A 19,299-nucleotide genomic window follows, 5' to 3' on the forward strand; every position below is an offset into this window, starting at 1 on the left:
TAAGTCCAGAATGTAATTTAGGTACTAGTGAGAATTTAACTTTGCATTTTCTACTCCAAGGCATTTTCTGGGCCCTGTCATTTAACCAGAATCTCCCTGGCTCTTTTGTAGCATTCCATTTTTTTCCCCAAACTACCTCATAAAAGCTTGCAAGGTGCATGCATTTGTTTTATAAACCATCTCAGCTCTCCCTTCTCTGCTGGGACTAAGCACAAAGGGATTCAGGAGAAAGTCATTTTGTGAAATGATACTTTGCATATTTATTCAGAGAAGCCCTTCACTTGGGGAAAATGCAAGGGCTGGTTTTCTTAACAAGAAGATAATAAAGAAAAATTATTTCATTTATTTAAAGTACATCTGCACTACAAAAGAAAGGTACAATGATAAATTGTACTAACTCATTCAAGCCACCCAGTTCAGAGACTACAGATGGTGTGGCTGTAATGGAGCTCTTCATGGTCAAGATTTGTGAGTATTTAGTCAGAATAGGAAAAGTTATTTCAATTGTCTCTGGTTCCTGCAGAAACTCTTTGGATGATGGTGGTAACACTGGATTAGGCCTTCCAAAAAACAAGCCCAACTAAGGCCAAATACATGACAACAGCAAAAGATCTCCCTCCCCAACTATGAGGGAGGGAAACAGATGCACCACTGAAATGATGCACAATAAATGGTGATTAACAACATCAGCAGCTCCTGCTTTTAAAACCATCGATCATGAGCAATTTTAATTAAAGCGAACAGCAAAGTAGGTGATTTGGCTCAGCATCCATGAATTTATCAAGTGGGATGTTTCTAAGGCCTGATTACAAGCTGTAGTCACTGCTACCATCAGGCCTAAGCAGAATTAGCCATCATTAACGTCATTAGCATCTGGGGGTGAAATATGATGAATATACATCATCTGGGATGGCAGCTTATTCAACTGAACCAGTGTCAGGCAGCATTGCCACCTCACAGTTTTCTAGCAATGTGGTTCTTGGAGCACCAAATGGTTGGTGGTCTATTGAAACTCTATTTTTCTTTAAAGTATACCAACTCTTTTAGTTTTCTCTATTTTATTTTGAATATACCCGGATATGGTGCTTTGGGCTTGCTTGCTTTCCTGAGAAAACAGAGAACTGAACTGGTGAATTATGAGCATTCAGATATTAATACTGCAACAAAAATTTAGCTTATATGTCACATTCTGCCAGGGCAATGGAGAAGAGATGTGCTAGGGGGAGATAACCAAATTACAATCTTTACATATCTGCTGCTTCAGGTGGGCCTGGATACAACTTAGCTTCTATTTAATGCAGCTCAGTGGCTTTGATAGTCATAGACCGTTAAAAATTTGACAGATTATCCAAAAGGGTTGAAATAATGAAGACACATGAGAATAAAGAACAAAGGATGATGAGGAAAGATTAGAAAAAAAAAAAATCGATAAATAAATATCCTATGGAATTCGAACACAATGAAGCACACCTTGAGGGATCAGAAAAGGGATGTACACAAACTGAGTGGGAAGAAGAAAGAAACAAAGCTACAGACAACAACATATTGATTCAAGACAGCAGTAAGTAATAACACCATGTTTGGAACAATGTGTTTCTCTGTTAAAGAAAGAAAATATGGCACCACAGTATAAAAACAGGGAAATCAGAATGCAAGGGAGACATGAATTTAGAAAAAAGAAAGTAACAGTTTGACAACTTATATTTGTCTTGAGTCTGTCCTTGTCACCAAACTTAGTCTTGGTGCATTTGGAAATGGAAGAATAGATAAGGAATGGTCAAACAGGAATGCTGGCGTGTACCAGAAATTAGTGAGAAATGCTTTTGTACCATTGTGTATTTTCCTTTAAAAAAAATTCTGATCTGCAATGATCCAGCTGGAAAAACCGCTCACCCAAGGACTTGAGACATGAATGAGAACTGAGTAGGAGATGGAGATTTAAGATCAATATCAGACACATTTCAGTGATCCAGAATTATTAACGGCAGCATTTCCTCCTGCTGCAGGAGGTAGGCAGGTAGGAAATTTTCTGTATTGCACAAACACTCAAATGTTGAACTTCAGGGCCATGACAATGCTGGGGGAATGGGGGGGGGGCAGGCACATTTCAGTTCCAACATGCCTGAGAAAACACAAAGAAGCACATTTACAGAGGCAGGCGCAGACAAATCCAGGGCATGCCAAAGTAATGAACACAGAGAAGCCTCACTGAAACATCATCTGCTTACAAACTAGGAGGATCAATCCCATCACTACCATGCCAGAAAAATTCCCTGCAAAAAGCCTGACTCTCTCTGCTTGACTAAGGGAGGGATGCATTCCGCAATAAGGAATGCCAACAGGTAATGCCTTGCAGTTCAAACGCTATTTTATTGATTCCTTGTTAAGTTGTTTGCTCTGTTGTACTCCCATGTTCTCCGTGAGTTGGTTTACCCCTGGGTTTTACCCTCATGCCATTCCCTGCCCCTTGTTCCAGCTCTTTCCCCTGCCTCTCAAGGCAACCCAGCCCCTTATTCCCAAACCTTCCCTGCCAGTTTAACTTCGGGCCAATCTCTGTCTGCAACATCCCTTTGGAATTCCCTTACTCCTGGAGGCCCTAATGGCCCTTGTGACCCATCCTCTCCACCCTCCTACCCCAAGTGGGCCCAGACACTTGATGGAATCCCCTCACTCCTCTCCCTAGGATTCCCTGTTGGTTTGCTGTTTGTATCCACCCCCTGATTTGTACCTGTACAAAACCCCTCGCACAGGAGTGCCCAGGGCTCTTTGGGTATGATCCCTTTACTTGGAATAAACTCTTCTTTGGGGAACCTCAAGATGGAGAGCCTCCTTTTTTCTCCTCTGCCTGGTCCCTGGCTTGGGTCTGGCACCATAGAGCAAATGGCTTTAAAGTTTCCGCCTTTGGTAAATCCCCATCCCGAGGGAGTTCCCTGTGGATGCCATCCAGTCAGGGAGAGAGAAACAGCAATAGTTTCTCACAATGGCTTGTGAGAATTAAGGAGTGTTTTTTAAGAATTTTTTTTTTAGAATTTTTAAAGAATTTTTAAAAGAATTTTGAGGAGGTGATAACTTGTTAGTATAAACAATCTGCAAGCAGTGTTTTTCCACCTTGTTCTCCTATTCTCAAGGATGGTGTGTGAGACAGATGTTTTCTCTTAACTAGCCAATCAAGTAGAATGCATCCTATCAGTCTATAAAAACCAAAGAATCTTTTGTAATAAAGCCTTCTTTTCTCCTCTTGCAATTAAGTCTCTGGTCTGTTCTTGTGTCATTCTTAGCTCAAGGGTGACAGCTCCCCACTCCTGGCGTGGCAAGTTCTGAGAACGAGCCCAGGCTCCGGTAGCCACAGTAATGAATATAAAACTTGGTAGTAATGAGTATGAAAATTTAGCAGTAATGAATATAAACATTTATAGGCCATATGCTCTCTCACCTTTCTTGTGGGTTCTGACACACTTTCAGTCTCCCTTTTTCACACAAGCAGGGGAAAAACTGCCCTCTGGTTATGGAAGCGTGGACTCAGGAGGACGTGTCAGTGGGCAACTCTGCCCAAACACTGAGATCATCACCCAAGGTTTCTGCCCAAACAAAAACCACTGTCTTGTGTGAGTTCTGCCTCTCTGGAAGTGCATGGTTCTGTGGCTGAGATTTAATTCCTAAAGGTTCAATACAGCCAGTATGTCGAAGAAATTTCAGAAAGGTATGGAAACTCATAAAACCCAGCAATACAGTGATTTGTCTCCTTAGAAAAAGATTTACAATGTATCATTTCAATGAGACTAGAGAAAATAATAATATTTCAGTAAGGCTACTTGTAAACTAAACGTGCTACAGCTAATTACAGTCTGCAGGAATGTGTGTTCTTGGCTTACAGCTTTTACTCATGCAGTCATCTTTTAGCAAAGGCGTAATAAGAGCAAACGAAAAATCCATTTACCTATAATTGTCCCAATTAAAATTATTCTTTCCCCTAGCAGTGATGCCTTTCCATGACAAACCACAGGAAACCACATCACACTCATCTTTTATATAATATTTTCTGTTACTAAAGTAAATACCTGTTATATTTGTTTTCATCTCTGCTATGAACAGAACTCTAAACTAAATCCTAACTGACAAACATCACTAGGAGTTGATATGGGAGTCAACTTTGAAAAAACAGGCTGCTGAAGTGTTTGCTTGAATATATACTGCATGTAGTTTTATATTCGGTGAGAACAGTTTTTCAGATGAAAGAAATTAATATTCCATCAGAATAAATACTGAAGTGCCAATCATATTACTTAAATTATATTACTCTAATTACAGCGGTTTTATACTTTAGAGACCTTAAAAGATAACATGACATCATCCCACAGGAATAATACTAGAAAACCTTTAGATAAGGGTATAAATTTTGTAACTGACTACTGAGCATGGCTGTTTCTTTATATGTAACTATGATTTAATATATAATTTGTGCATAATGTAAATGGCTCCAAGCAACTACTAGCAATTCAGGAAAATCATATATAATGAGTTGTCAAATAAGGCTCACAAAAGCATGCTTCTTCTGATTATTTCTCAAAATTACTTTCCAATATATCTACTCTGATCCTAAACAGAGATTATGCTGTCATGATAAACCTGTTTTCAACCTAGGTAAGTATTACGGGGCCCATCTGACACACAAAATAGTTTATGCTTTTAGTTGCTAATTTCTTTGCTTCACATTAGCTATTTAAATATAAAAACAATGTTCAAAATTATTTTTTAAATTTGCTATTTGAAAAATTGATTTCAAACGCAAAATTTTTCATGCTTTTGTTCATTCTGTGTTAATGTTTGTTCTCTGTTAATTGTTTGTTCTCTGTTATGTTAATGTTTAAAAAATGCAAATAGAATGTACAGAAATCTCTCAAAACTGTCAGATGAAAAAAAGCCAAGTGATAAGGACCTTGGGAGAACAGTGCAGTGCCAAAATGCAGCATCACATGTTCTTTTCCTCAACATCAAATTGCAAGGGAAAAAGAAATCTGGTACTGATAAGTCATTATCTGCCAGAAAGCCCCTTCATACATTTTTAGGCATCACAGAAGGTACCACCAGGAGAAAAACCTGTGAATAAAGCAATTTCTAATTCCAGCAAAATTTGACTCCACCTGTGGCGATGGAAAGAATCACAGCAGTCAGTGTCAACAAAAAACCCCAAACAAACCAACCCTGTTGCAACTTCTATTGCACATTACTGCTGCTGCTGAGGATCCTGTGAGTTTTAACAGGGATTGCACTGATTGCTCTCGCAGAGGAAACACAAGCCCTCCTGAAGGGCCTAAAAACCGCCAGCAAGGTGATAGGGAATATGTCAATGAAAGGCAGCAAGATAAAAGGACAAGGATGGCTTTGCACAGAGCCTGATGGCCACAGCTCACCAGCTCTCTGGGATTTGATACGAATTTGTACATGCTTAACTTTTACTGTGAATTTCCATTACAAGAATGTGTTATTCAAATAATGACAAACTTCTTAAATACTTGACTCTGCACAGCTGAGATGTGCATGCAAATAAGAATCCCTCTAGTCTACTTTTATTATTTTTTAATTCTCTTTCAATCCCAATGAAGTGTAATTTCCTCTGCACAGAAACATCAAACATTTTCCTCCTCTACATTTTATGATGTAGACTTTCCAGCAATCCCTGGCTTTTATGAGCTGTCTCATGTAATGAACATTGTGGTCCACTGTGTGACAGATCTGTACTTTATCCTTCCCTAATGAGACAGTTCTCCAATTATTGAGCCAACAGACAGTGTTTCTCTAGAAAGTTTCACCCTTTTAAGCACAGAATTCCCACAGGGTGATTGGCAAATTATCGCACATTAAACCCATCACATACACAAACTTGCAGAATTTATTCCTGAGCAAGTAATTCACTTTCTTTCCTCACCAGTTCAGGATGGTTTTTTTTCAGTGTTCAGTCAGTGTTTCATTAAACCCCCCCCCAAAAAATAATTCACCTTTCTCCCTCTTGTCATCACAAAGATCTCCATGTTACAGAACAGCTACAAGAGCAACACCACAGAACAACAAAATGGAGAACTGAGACTGCCTGGTAATGCAGCTTATTAAAGCAACACAGTTATTTCTTTATACCATCAGACACTTTGTGGTTGAAGATGAACCAGGCGGGTCAAAGGGTCATATTAATCTTTGTCCTCTGTTAATGCCCCTTGGTGCAGTATCTGAGCCCCAGCATCCTGAGATTCATCTGCTGACAGAGGTTCAAGCACTTGCTCAGTTTTTTGGGCTGTTCCTGTCCTTGTCTGCCCTCCAAACCTAAGCTAAGGTGCTTATCACCAAGCAGAGTGAGGATATTCCTATGCAGGAAGCATCACGGACATACTCCACTACAAACTTCAACAAAAGGAAGAATCACATCAGGTCACAGCATCATCACTGTTACAACAAATAATTTCTGTGTGGTGCCTTGCTATAAAACATACTCACAGCTGATCACTGTGCACCTCTGAGCTGCTTGGGCCACTCTTAGCCATGGTAAGCAAACACTCTCATACATTTCAAACAACAAATCAAACAAAACCACTTCCTCCTAGGAAATACATACTGCATATATAACCAGACAGGGGCAGAATCAATATTTAAATGCTGGTGATGCCTCACCTGCACATACTGGTGTAGCCACAACTTTCATAAGCAATTTTCCCAATGCTTTTACCAACCTTCTAGTTAGGAAATTTCTCACAGTCTCAAATCTACATGTCCAATCCTGCAATTTCAGTCTGTTTCGTCTTGTCCTGTTCCTAGCCCAGACAACAATTTACTTTTACCCCTCAATAGCTTTTTATGTGCTAGGGGTTTTTAATCTTCTTCTCATCTTAGGATTTTAAGCACTGAGGAGAGGAGACCATTCTCTTTCACTCTACTTTTGGTGTGTTTCTAACTCCATCTCTGGCTGAGACACTGTCTTCTCCCCACTGGACACAGCAGCACAACAAGTAACTTCACAATTTTTCCTGTTTAATTGTCAACAGCTGCTCCTTTCTTGGTTTTCCCATAACAGGATAAGGCTGTCAAAGTTCAACATGCAACCACCAGTGCAAGATCCACTACAAACTCCAACTTACTCTCTGAAGAATCTCTGCCCAGTGCTTCAATCATTCCTCAGCCTTTCTCAACTGAATGAGCATCTCTGTTTAGATGTAGCAATTTACACTCGATCTCACTGAATACATTTCATTTCATAAAATGAAGAAAGGGCTGCAATTCAATCTACCAAGATAATTTTGGAAGAAATGGTTGGGAGCACATCCAAAACAAAGCAGCGGATTCACCTTTGATTAAGAAAAGTATGGCCAGCTATAATAATTTCTGGAATCATAGGGAAAGATCACGACCTCCTCATTTGATGCCAACATCATGATTAAGCAAACTGAAAAACTTAAAAGCAGTAGATTAATTTTTAAATATATTACCTGGAAAATACCTAAAAGAAGAAAGCTAAAGAGAAAAAAAAAGAGGAAGGCTAAGCTGCAGAGAAAACTGAATCTGAAAACATAACATCAGTCATATCATAGCTTACAAGTTAAACAAGTGTTTCAAAGAAACAAATTAAGTGGATTTATGATACTGTGGAAATTTTCTTTCCAAAGCAACTCTTCTGATTGATGGATATGAATCTATATCAGAAAACAAGATGATAAAACCAACCTTTAGGAATTTCAGACTTATAACTCATTGCTATGGCAACATTCTCAACAAGAAATAAGTTTTGTTGGAAATAGTAAAAAAAAAAATCACTTAACTTTTCCCTAAAACATAACTCTACAGCACAAGAGAGCAAGACACGTAAAGGCAAGAGTGTAAACCAAATTGTTAGACCAATACACAATAGTACACCTTTTTAAGCATCTTGCTGCAATTCAAAAAAAATTCCTCTTTCATTGATTTTATAATTTATGACAGGAAGAGTTGAAAACACACTTGGTTTGAAACAGCTACTGAAAATTTCAGTCTATGAGTTATAATTGAAGATTCAGGCATCACAAAGGCTAAACATGTCTTTACTCAAATGAAGCTCAATTAAACTGTGCAGCCTAGCACTAGTACAGCTTCCTTTTGAAAGTGGATACAAATACCAAGAATATTGGTGCATACCTTTTTTAAAAATCCCTAATTACAGGGGGAGACAAATATTTTAGACAATTAAAAAAAATTGTTTCTTTCTTAAGTGCTATACACAGATAAGTGGCAGGTACCTTTCCTGATGTGTTTTTATATGCTGCTCTCAATAATTATTAAGCTGTGTTTCTGTACAAACAAGTTATATTAGTATTTGTATTAACTTTGCCAATCACAGACAAAATATAATTACATGACCTTGGTTAAAAAAACACCTGAAAAAAGGATAAGAGCTGAAATTCCCTGTAGATTAACTTAATTATAAAGGAAAGAAATATTTCTCTAAGGAAGCCTCAAATAATACTCTTAATTTCAAAGCCCCTGCAAATGCACAGCTAGTATCATGCATTGTGCACAGTGACTGAAGACCCCAGGAATGGAGGCAAAACACGGATTTCAAAAAGCACCTCCTGATCCTATTTAACATACTTTTGTGAAAAAGCTCCCCAAAAATGCAGCATAAGCTGTGTGCACAGGAGGGCCACACTTTATTCAGAGGCCAGAGACACAACCCACTCTCCCAGGAATATCCCATCATTACAGGTCACTGGCCATCCCAGCACCCAGCCACAGCTTTTCCACTCGACCTGGTGATGAGCAAATCAGCCCTTGAATGGGCCCTCTCACTGCTGAGCTATTTCCAGATGCCCTTTTGCCTTTTCATGTACTTCAGACAGGAGCAGCAGTGTGGTTGTTCTGAGAAGTCCAGCTAAGAGGTTTTCCCTGGAGCAGAACAACTTTCTGCATTCACAGCACAGAAAGAGACATCTTTTTGGTGTGTTGTTTTTTTAATGCCACATCAAACTAAACTAGTAAGGCTCAAGAACAACATAAACTCTTCCCTACCTGACTCTGGGAGAACAACAGGAAAAAATCTGTATTTAGCATATAATGCTGTTAATGCATTTGTTGGTGATAAGCAGAGCTCCTTCTGGAACTCAAAAAGCCACATTCTTAGAGGATTTCCTCCTGCCCCCTCTGGTCCCCTGTAATTCTCCCTCGAGGTGGAGGTCAGAGGGTGCAGGCTAAAGAAATGCTTCTTGTTAAAGCTTCACAATTCACCCCCTGCCAACATGAAGGGTTCCTGCAGGCTGCAATTCCGAGCACAGTCCTGAACAACAGCAGAGTTGTAGTCCCAAACAGAACTCCATTTCCTTAACCACTGTGGAGGAAGCCTGCTCTGCCTTCTGAGTGAGGCACCAGCACCAGCTTCCCCTCTCTGCAAACACACTGCAGCTCTTTTGGCTTGGATCCCATCCACAACAACACACACCATCATTTTTTAAAATTTTCTGTGCAGTTCATAAAGTCCCTGTCTACCTGCAATCTGACTGACAGCAATTAATTGAAATTTTTTCAAAACCACAAGTGAAGTCTGAATAAAATAGGTGGCAGGGAAGTGTTTGATGTTCAGAAAGCTTCCAGGGTATCAGATGGCTTCAAAGAAGTGCATTGCAAAGAAAAGCAGGATGAGAGGTCCCATGAAAAACTTAAAGAGCACACAGAGTAAATAATTTCAAAGACTGTGTAAACAGGGGACCAATTTAAAATCTGAAAACAGTGATTACAACTGCCCGAGTCTGCCTGATAACCTTACACTTAATTGGGCTGTAAGACTCTCTTATTTAGAAAACCAGTACAGAAAGACAGGGGAGGAAAAACACCTATTAGACTGGTTTTTACTAAATCTTCTTTCATTAAAGATTTGGTGCCTGTGATGTATTTCCAGTGTTTCAGGCAGCAGAGATTTAATTGATGCACAATAGCAATCCTTAGTACAGTGCAAAACAGAACAGCATCAACATACAAATTTTTTACTATTAAGAGATTATTCTGAACATTTAATAAAATTAATTTGCTCAAACACCAGCTAGTTACTCTCTTTGAATTGCCTTGAATATTTTTTCTCCCATTCAGCTGTACCAACTTAAGTGGAGATAAAGAGAAACCTGTCTCAAGTATCCTCTTTCACCAGACAGAGGATTATCTAAATAAGACTCATCCAAGACAAAAGCTTCACTCTGGCCACACAAATAGTCAGACAGCAGCACAAGTGTCCTAGAGGGAGCACAGCTACACAAACAAGTGCTGAGGAAAAGGCAACACGTGGATTTGGAAACACAAGATAACAAGGACACACACAAACACAAAATTCAGTAGCCTAGAAGGCAGATGGAGTGGATGACCTGAGGGAGGCTGACTCTGGACAAAATAGCTGATATGGCATTGGAAACCTCATATTGAATATAAAATGTTTCAGGAAACAGGATCAGGAGACAAATGTCAGTGGTTGTGTGACTTCTCTGAGCAATCCTGAGGATGATCAAATTTGTTCCTGAGGCTTTTCTTCCTGCCTTAATGTCCATGCAGATCCTCACCCAGAGCTGGGCTGCTGCTGGATTATGAACCTTGGCAATCACTCTGATGGGCATTTCATTACATTCCCTCATCTCCTTTTCAGTTGTACCCATCTTTCTTTTTTCTTTACACGTGAAGATGATAACATGTTCAGATGAGATATCAGTGCTCCCTTAGGAGTTAGCCAGAGTTGCTCTCATCCATGCCTGGACTCCTTGGATGTGAAAGTAACCTGATTATCAGCTCCACCATGTAATTGTCCTGTTGTCAAAAACACAATAATATTGTTCTCTCCTCCTCTCCATAAAGCTTGCATCTCAGAATTTACACAGTATTTCAAGGCAATTGCTTCCCTTCCTCAGTGTGTAAAACAACTACATACACATATGTATAACAGAGTTTGGGTCTGTTTTGAATCCTATTCCAGTTCTCCCCAGTGCACTTTGAACTGCAATACAATCCCCATGGCATCCATCATTTCTCCAGAGGCAGATCAACAATATCCAACAGTGAAACAAGTAACTGATTTAAGTACATCTAACTTGAGACTTATTATTCAAGACCATCTCCTCATTGTGCTGGTTTTCTGACACACTTGGTCTATTTGTAAACTGAGTTTTTTCCCCACCACAAGCTACTCCATTTCCTGTGCTGAGTTCCACTGTAGCTGCCAGCTACATTTCTGACCTCTCCTCCATTGCAACAAAGGCAGAAACTCCCTTCTGGTACTGGACTGGATGCTGATGAGGTTGTATTCAGTCTCTCATCAATTGTTATCATATATCTCTGTCCTTTTCCAGTGCTTGCAACACTGCCTATTGTAGTTTCATTTGTAAATGTAATTAATGAGGTGTTTATGTACTCTTCAAAAATCATTAAGTTGTTAAATTAAACTGCATTTAGTGGTGCACCCTGAGTCACCCTGCATGCTTTGGTCCAGCTCAGTGTGCTGCCATTCATCATCACCCTCTACTCATAATGCCTCCAACAATTCTAACTCCTTTGACACAATTCATGTTCAAAATACTTCCAATTGTGGTGGGGCTTTTTCCTCTTTATGCAATAATTTCTAGATTTGTCCTTTCTGTTTTTGAAGGTAATGGATTTGTGCTGTTACAATCTAATGTCTTCCTGCTTCCTTCTCAATTATTATAATTACTAGTGCACTGATGCTCTCTGATTTAGTTTTCTCTTAGCATACTGCAACTTGCTATCACCAATACCTATTTATGTGTCATTAACATGGTTTTTCCTCCTTTTACTCATTATCTACTTTAAAAATACTTGTTTTTCTCTTTCACATACTTATTTCATCTTCTTGTTCAAGAGGCAATCAAAATAGGCCATCCATCAGCACATCTGATTTTCTCTTCCTAGTTTTACACAGGCAAACTTTTTCCCCCTCAATTTTTGTCTATCTTCTTCATACTGCAAATATTTCTGTTGCCATAACCCAATTAACACTCAAACGTTGTATGTTTGAGTCAATTTGAATCCTTTGCTCACTCTGTCAGGTCTTTGCAAGCCTCAGAAAGATATTTTAAATCACTTTCTTTTCCTTCCCTCTACACCTGCAGTATGGATCTTGTGAAACCACTTACACTTGGCATTCCTTTCCTTCAGACTCACAGTAAACTCCTGCTCCCTAACTGAATGAATTTTACATCTTATTTTTCTCCAGGCTTGGTTTGGTCATTAGGACAGACACTAAAGTAGCCTTCACTTCCCAAGGCATCACTGAAATCACTGCCCTTAGGGCTTTTCAGAGCAGTCCACGATCTGTCATGTGGCCTTTAAAATCCATATTGCTTGCTAAGCTTCCAAATGCTGCCATGAATGAATGGCTCTTGGCTCCTGTTCAGTTTGTGCAGCTGTGTTCTGCAAGTCTGGGTGCTGAGCATCTTTTATCTCAAACAGGTGCACAGGCAACAACTCTTAACCAGCAAGGAAATAACCTGTGTAGGATTTCTCCTGTGGTTATCTTTCCTTATTAAAATATCAGGCCAGGTTTCACAAAATATCAGGCTAGTTTCCATGAAATATCAGGCTAGTTTCTATGAGTACAATCCTTTTTTATTATTCCATACTAAACACTATGCTACCACCTAGAATGTCCTAAAAGTTACAGACTCTCTACAGATACAAGCATTACCTGCATTGACCAATGCCCACTAAAGTATTTCCTTTGTTATTTCAATACTCTTTTTTACACCCTTTCATAATTATTATTCTATTTTCATTTTCCCACATCATATTAGGAATTTTATTCAAACTAACCTGAATGCCCTAAAAGCCTGTGAAAGTCCAGAGCAGGCAGAAACAAGGATGGATGTAGGAACAACTGCACAAAGCTCTTACTGGCTCCAGTGAGAATTGCATGAACATCCTTTGGTGTTTAAAAAACACCAGAGAGGGGTTCAAAACATGCCCACCAATCCAAGGAGGTTTTCAGCTCTAATTTTTATGCCTATAATTAAAAAAAAAACAAACAAACCTCAAACCCACCAAAGAAAACAGACCCCACAATGGTTTGTATAATGGCAAAAAGAGGGATTGCTGGGCACCATTTTGAGAAGCAGAGAGAAGATGTCATGAGCACAAAAAGTGTTGAAGAGCAGAGTTCTCATCAAAAAGAAATAAATAAGTGATATTCATCAGGTCTGACTCTGAAGGGCACACCTGACTTCAGTTCAAAGCTCTACAAACTGTCCTGCCCCTCTCCTCAAAAGGCTTTATTTTCCATTTGTGCTATTTCAGTGTTAATTAATAACCTCCTCTTACTGAATATTACATCTTCATCTACCACCATTGGTTCAGCTTACATTTTTTAAGATTGCATGTTTGCATTCTAAGTTGCCGAACATGTGCTATCATATAACCAGTCAAAATGACCCCAAAGGTGTGAAGTCAGGCTCAGAAGGCAAATTCTTCCTCAAACCTACAAGGAACTAACCTATGCATATGTGAAGACTTAAGCTGCAACCGTGTCAGCTACAGAATTAAAGCTCTGGAGCTGGAGAGGAAAAAGCTCCTTTCCTCTGTGGCCTTTGAAAATTTGGCACTCTGAGGTAAAACACTGTATATTTGAAGTTCAATGATATAGTTCAATGAAATATCATATAAATAGATTATTTTATGATAGATTTTGGGGAGAGGGTGCTAAAACCACCATCAATTGACCAATACCCTTGTTTTTAGGAAGAACTATTAATAGGTAGAATAAGCAACACATTAATCACTTCTCAGCTATTTAGGAGGCTATATTGCATGCAGTTATCCTCCTGACCTCCTGATCTTCTTAGGGCTTTTTAAAATAAATAATACAGTATAAGAATGAGCCATGGGATCAGCTTCCTCCCTTCTTCAGTGAAACAGCTGCTTGTACTCCTTCTACCAGGCACACTTTCCCTAACTCCTAAAATAAGCTTAGTCCTTTCATCTAGCAATTGTTTCGGCCAAATCATGTTTAATGTTTTGGGTTCTCATAGCACGAAGAGCAAGAAGTGTATCTGGAAGCTTACAATCATAATTATTCCACATCAAGGAAAGTAAGATCCAGGCTAGAAAGAACAATAATGTGCTCTCCCACAATACTTACGATTGATCTGATGTTGTATTCTTTTGCCAGTTTCAGAGAGGACTTATAGCAACTTGCTAAGTTTTCTTTATGAGTGTCAGTGAGATAGCCTCTTGCAATGGGCCCAACAGTATGGATCACATCTGCAGTGAAAAAAAAAAGAAGATAAAGAAACATTAAAGATGCTCCTGTGTTGCACATCAATTTGATCTGGTATTACAGCTACACACAAAGGAAGAAATAACAATGTGACAAATGTATTTAGCTGGAAAACACATCATAATCTGCATGTCCAATAATTAAACATTAATCAGCAAAGATTAAATATTGAAGGCTTTGGACTAAAGGAGAACATGAGAAAGATACAGTGAATTTTTGTTACATGTCTATTGCAATGCACGCACTGGAGAGATGAAATGTTTGCACAAATCCTCTAAATCTTAAGGCCTCTACAGCTGTAAATACTGTAGAACTTTGAAACAGTTGTTCTCACTCCTCAAAGCCCACTCACTGGGAAAGTTCACTATACAGAGCCTCAGCACTGTTGGTGACACACAGGTCATCTTTGCTTTTCCTCAGTAACCATTTGAAAAGAAGAAAAGTTGAGACTTAGGAATGTGTTGGTTATTCAAAAAACATGCTTTCCTCTCACATCAGACCAGATGGAGATGCCATGCAGTAAAACAAAATATTCTCTTTGAAGAAATTTATAACGAGCCAAAAGAGAAAGCACAGTCATATCTTAGGTATGATGCCTCTGGACTCATCAAAATCTGATGCTGCAATCAATCAAAGTCTCTAAAGTGCTGAAAGAAAAATGAATTTAGGAGCCTGGAGGAAAAAAGCATTGAAAAGATACCTACAAATTAAAAGGTACCATAATTTTTTATTATCTCCCCCTTCCTAGTCCCCCAAATATTATGAAGCACATTTACTTTTTACACATCATTCTTCCACAGTATATGTGAGCATAATAAAATGAGCTACGGTGGCAGATGTATATTTTTTTTTCTTTCTTTATAATTTCCTACAATGTACAGCAGAAATAAACAGTGGCATTATTTTATTTTTTTTTTCAATGTTGCACTTACAGGGATTAGGCCAATACTTACAACTGCTGTACTGCTGGTCCCCTTTTAGGTTGTGTTTCTGTCCCATGTGGGTCAGGTTTCCAACCAACATCTGCTGTTGCTACACTCCAGAATATTTTAATTTACTCACAAATCCTACTGAATTAACACCATTATTCTCTGTCCAAGCTGGTTTTGATGATTTCCATCCAACAAATGCCAAAGCATAAGAGAAAATGGACAAAATAACATTAAAACGCACTGTCTTTTTTTTAAAATTCAGACATCATCTGTCTGCTCTCTGCTATTTAAAAGCTTTTAGGTTGAGCGACAATGCTCTGAAAAATTCAAAATCTTTTCTATACATTAGCCACAAAGTGTTGATAAATCAGGAAATAAAAGCACATCTGATTCCCAGTGCCCAGAAACACTGAGGAATCCACTGTGATGGAAAATGAAACCTATAACAGCTAAACTTTCCAACTGCTACAGAAAACCTCCCTCCTGTGAAGTAAATAAAAGGCTGAGAACTCTCCTTTCCATTTTGATCACAGTAATTTTCTCCAGTTGTGGGAACAAAATGGACAGGTTGGATAATTTCTGCTGAATGTCACAGCTGCCAGACAGTGACTCCAGAGAACCCTCCCTACACTGAACCTTCAACAGGTGTTCAGTTTTTATCCACTGATGAGGGGGATGACAGCAGGACACTAAAACAACCTGTGAGTTCAGCAGAGAGTTATACTCCTACGTGTTTTCTAGCTACTGTCATAAACTGAGAGCTATTAAGAAAGGACTTGAAAAAAGGATAGAGCTAGTTTAAAATTTGCTTCTGTGTGCAGAGATAAGGTGATGTGAATACTTCCATTACCAAAAACTCTAATTTCTGTTCATGACTATAGCAGTTTCATGGAGGTTGGAACTTTCCAAGGAATACTTCTATTTGGCAACTTCAGAGAAAGGGAAAAAGTTCTGGCAACTTCAGAGAAAGGGAAAAAAAAAAAAAAACAAAACAAAACTTCTTGACTTTTTTCCCCTTGTTTTTTATTTTAGAACAGGTGAACTTGGATTACAAGGCCAGAGACATGATTTAACAGTAGACTTGGCAGCGCAGGTTACTGGATGTACTCAATGACCTTAGAGGTCTTTTCCAACCTAAATGATTCTGTGATTCTACAGAGAAAGGAAAATACTCATCAATCTCAAGGCAGTCAAGTTCCCTCTACATTTACAGACACCAAGATCAGAGTTGTTATGATGAATTTAGAATTCACAATAAGCAGCAGCCAACAAGCAAATCAAGGAACAACTATAAAACCAACTTTAAAAGAATGTGTAAAGGATGAAGAAAAGAATCATAAACATTTCCCTCTTTCAGCTAAGGCTGAGTTTCTTGCATTTCAATGTATAGCTCCTTAAAAGCTGAAGATAATGGCTTAAATTATTCATTTATCTTTTAAAGGCAAGAAGGGGTTTTGGGGACCAGACCAAGTGCCAAATTCTTGCCAGGGTCCTCCTGTATAAAAATCCCACAGTATAATTTCTAGATGCATTTCACTCACCCAATCTTTAGCTCCATTCCTTCAGTCTTTCATAATTAAACACTAGTTTAATAATACTAGTTTTGCTCAATAAATGAAAAAAGTTTTTGTCATCTTTTTTTTCAGAACTTTTCAATTTAGCACTTTCATAGCAACTCATTAGTAATCCTGTATTGCTGTACCAGACACTTCACATAAATAAGTAATCTTTAATGCAGTTATTAGCTTTTACGTTTAAATTTTTCCATGTCCATCATAGGTGGTTCTTTAGACAGGATACAAAAGATGGTTATGAACTGAACAGGCCCTGACCAACCCAATCTAATGGGAGGCATCCTATGGCAGGGGCTTTGGAATTAGATGTTGTTTAACGTTACTTCCAACCCAAAGCATTCTGTCATTCTGTGAACTGGTTTATAAAATATCAAAACTATTGTAACTGTTTACAGCATATTATTGGCAAAGAAATGCTTTTCTTAGGCACATTATTATACTGAAACATACGATAAAGATTGTATTAGCAGAGCAGCATTACTAATATGCCAGTGCTTTATGGTCAGCAGACAAACAGGGAAATAATAATTATATTGTTGTACATTGTCAATAAAATCAGTGTATACACACATTTCCTAAACTACATAGCAAACTACAAAAACTACAACTACAGTAAGCTCAACTACATTGAGCTTATTCTGCTCAAGCTATTCCAAAAAACTTTAGGTTTGCAGGTGGGCAAAACCCTTTGAGATTATACAGGCATAAAGGAAACAAACCAGAAAACAAAACAGCTCTTCCCCCTCCTTCAGCCCACACAGTTGCTACCTGAGAATCAGACTTCACATGTTGAAGCAGAACCATTTATTTTTAATACATCAACAAACATTGTCCAACTTCAAGCTCGTCTGTCACAACAGTTTCCTTTCTGCTCACATATTATCCCTTGCAGAAAGCAGCAGGATGGAGGAGCGTGTGCCGTGGGGGAGGTCTACAGATGTTTGTCCACAAGAAAATTCAGGGCAGAACTGCTGCCCTGCTGTTCTAGCTGGCACCTTCCACACCCAGCCAGAACAAGGATCCACCCTGGGGAAGAGCGTGGGCTTTCTGAAGGAAAACACAACAGTAAAGGATTGCCACAGGACAGATAAACAGCAATGAGTTTCACCAGAGAAGGCAAAATAACTGCATCAGCAAGGCAGGTGGAGCACCAGCTGTGGGGATGGGCATGACCAAGGTCTGCAGGTACATTGTGGACACAACGGCATGACACAGAAAAGATCACCTAAAGACTTTTAAATTGGGGAAAATGTGGAGAAACTCAAAAAAATATTTAGTTTGGCTGGAAAAGCTGGGTCCTGTTTGCTCTTGTAGCGTCTGGACCCTTTGGGGTCCAAGCACTTCTCAGTGAGGTCAAACATGAGTAAGGGATGCAAACATTTCCCAAAAACCAAAACATGTTTTTCTATCTTCAGAACCAAGTAAACAGGTCAAAAAAGGGAATGGTCATCACACCGAGAATGCCACACTAACCATTTGTAGTATTTTAACTTTTGTGTCAAAAGAAGCTGCCAGCACTGCTGTGGAGTTGCTGATTTACTGTGGGCAGTCTTCCAGCCAAGCACACTGATAGGAAACTTCATTAAAAAGAAAGCTGCAATCCATGGGTCCATAAATCACTGTGTGTACACAGAGCAGAGATGTTTGCTTACATTTTTAATAGTTCATTGAGGTGGAGAGCCCCCAAGGAAGGTGGATCCTTATCTGGGATTCAGGCCACAACAATGGAGCAAACTGCTTTTAATGCTAATGAAGCTGTTGGTTTAAAGCAGTGTTTATAAGGAGATATTTCAGAATTGAAACTACAACTGCTGTAGAGTACAAACTTTATGCATAACAAGACCAATGAGGCTTGTTTTCTCGGGTTTTTTTCTTAAAAAAGTCAATCCCTACACCTTAACTTGCTGCTTTCTCACACAAGTTTTTAACTGTACTGCTATAAAGAAAGGGCAGAGCAGTGTGGACAAGGATGAAACACGATTTCCAGTTGAAAAGGGTGAACAGAAGTGACTGGTCTCCAAAAACCAACCTGGAGGACTGACCTTAATTAATCACAATGTAATTTACTCTTCCCTTGTTCTTTGAAAACGTGACGCTGGATGGCAAAAATATTAGCACAGTGAGCTTTTCCAAGCAACTAAAAAAGTACAAATAAGTTTCTCTCATTCCTTCCCTTACAGATGTGAGTGTGGTGCATTCACACTGCCAATGAACCACAGCCAGAATCAGTTACATATTTCTCTCATTCATCCCATTTTTACACATTCATAGCCATAATCAGCCCATCCACCCAACTGCATAACAAAGCTGGACGCTGTCAATCACAGAGGGAGCCAGATGAATTTCAAAAAGGGAAGGTACCGCACTGCATGCACCATTGAATTAAACAAAAACAACTTGTAAAACCTCAGAGCATTGAGGGCTCCACTTGTAAATATTATCACCTGATTCACACAATATTCACCATCATATTGGTACTGAAAAGGGATCTGAGCTGAGGTTCAGCTAGTGGCAAATGGAA

The 19,299-nt window shown here is 38.9% G+C and overlaps 1 protein-coding gene across 4 annotated transcripts in view; it reads right to left on the reverse strand.

The window, feature by feature from the left end:
- Positions 1-19,299, reverse strand: part of MACROD2 (mono-ADP ribosylhydrolase 2) — an 846,867-nt gene that overhangs the window by 335,317 nt on the left and 492,251 nt on the right. For all 4 annotated transcript variants that reach the window (XM_058802883.1, XM_058802881.1, XM_058802884.1 and 1 more), the window contains one exon: positions 14,135-14,256. In XM_058802883.1, coding sequence (XP_058658866.1) covers positions 14,135-14,256 — 122 coding nt within the window. The remainder of the gene's footprint in view (positions 1-14,134; positions 14,257-19,299) is intronic.

The sequence above is a fragment of the Ammospiza caudacuta genome, chromosome 3 (genome assembly GCF_027887145.1).
Source record: "Ammospiza caudacuta isolate bAmmCau1 chromosome 3, bAmmCau1.pri, whole genome shotgun sequence".
Taxonomy (NCBI): Eukaryota; Metazoa; Chordata; class Aves; order Passeriformes; family Passerellidae; genus Ammospiza; species Ammospiza caudacuta.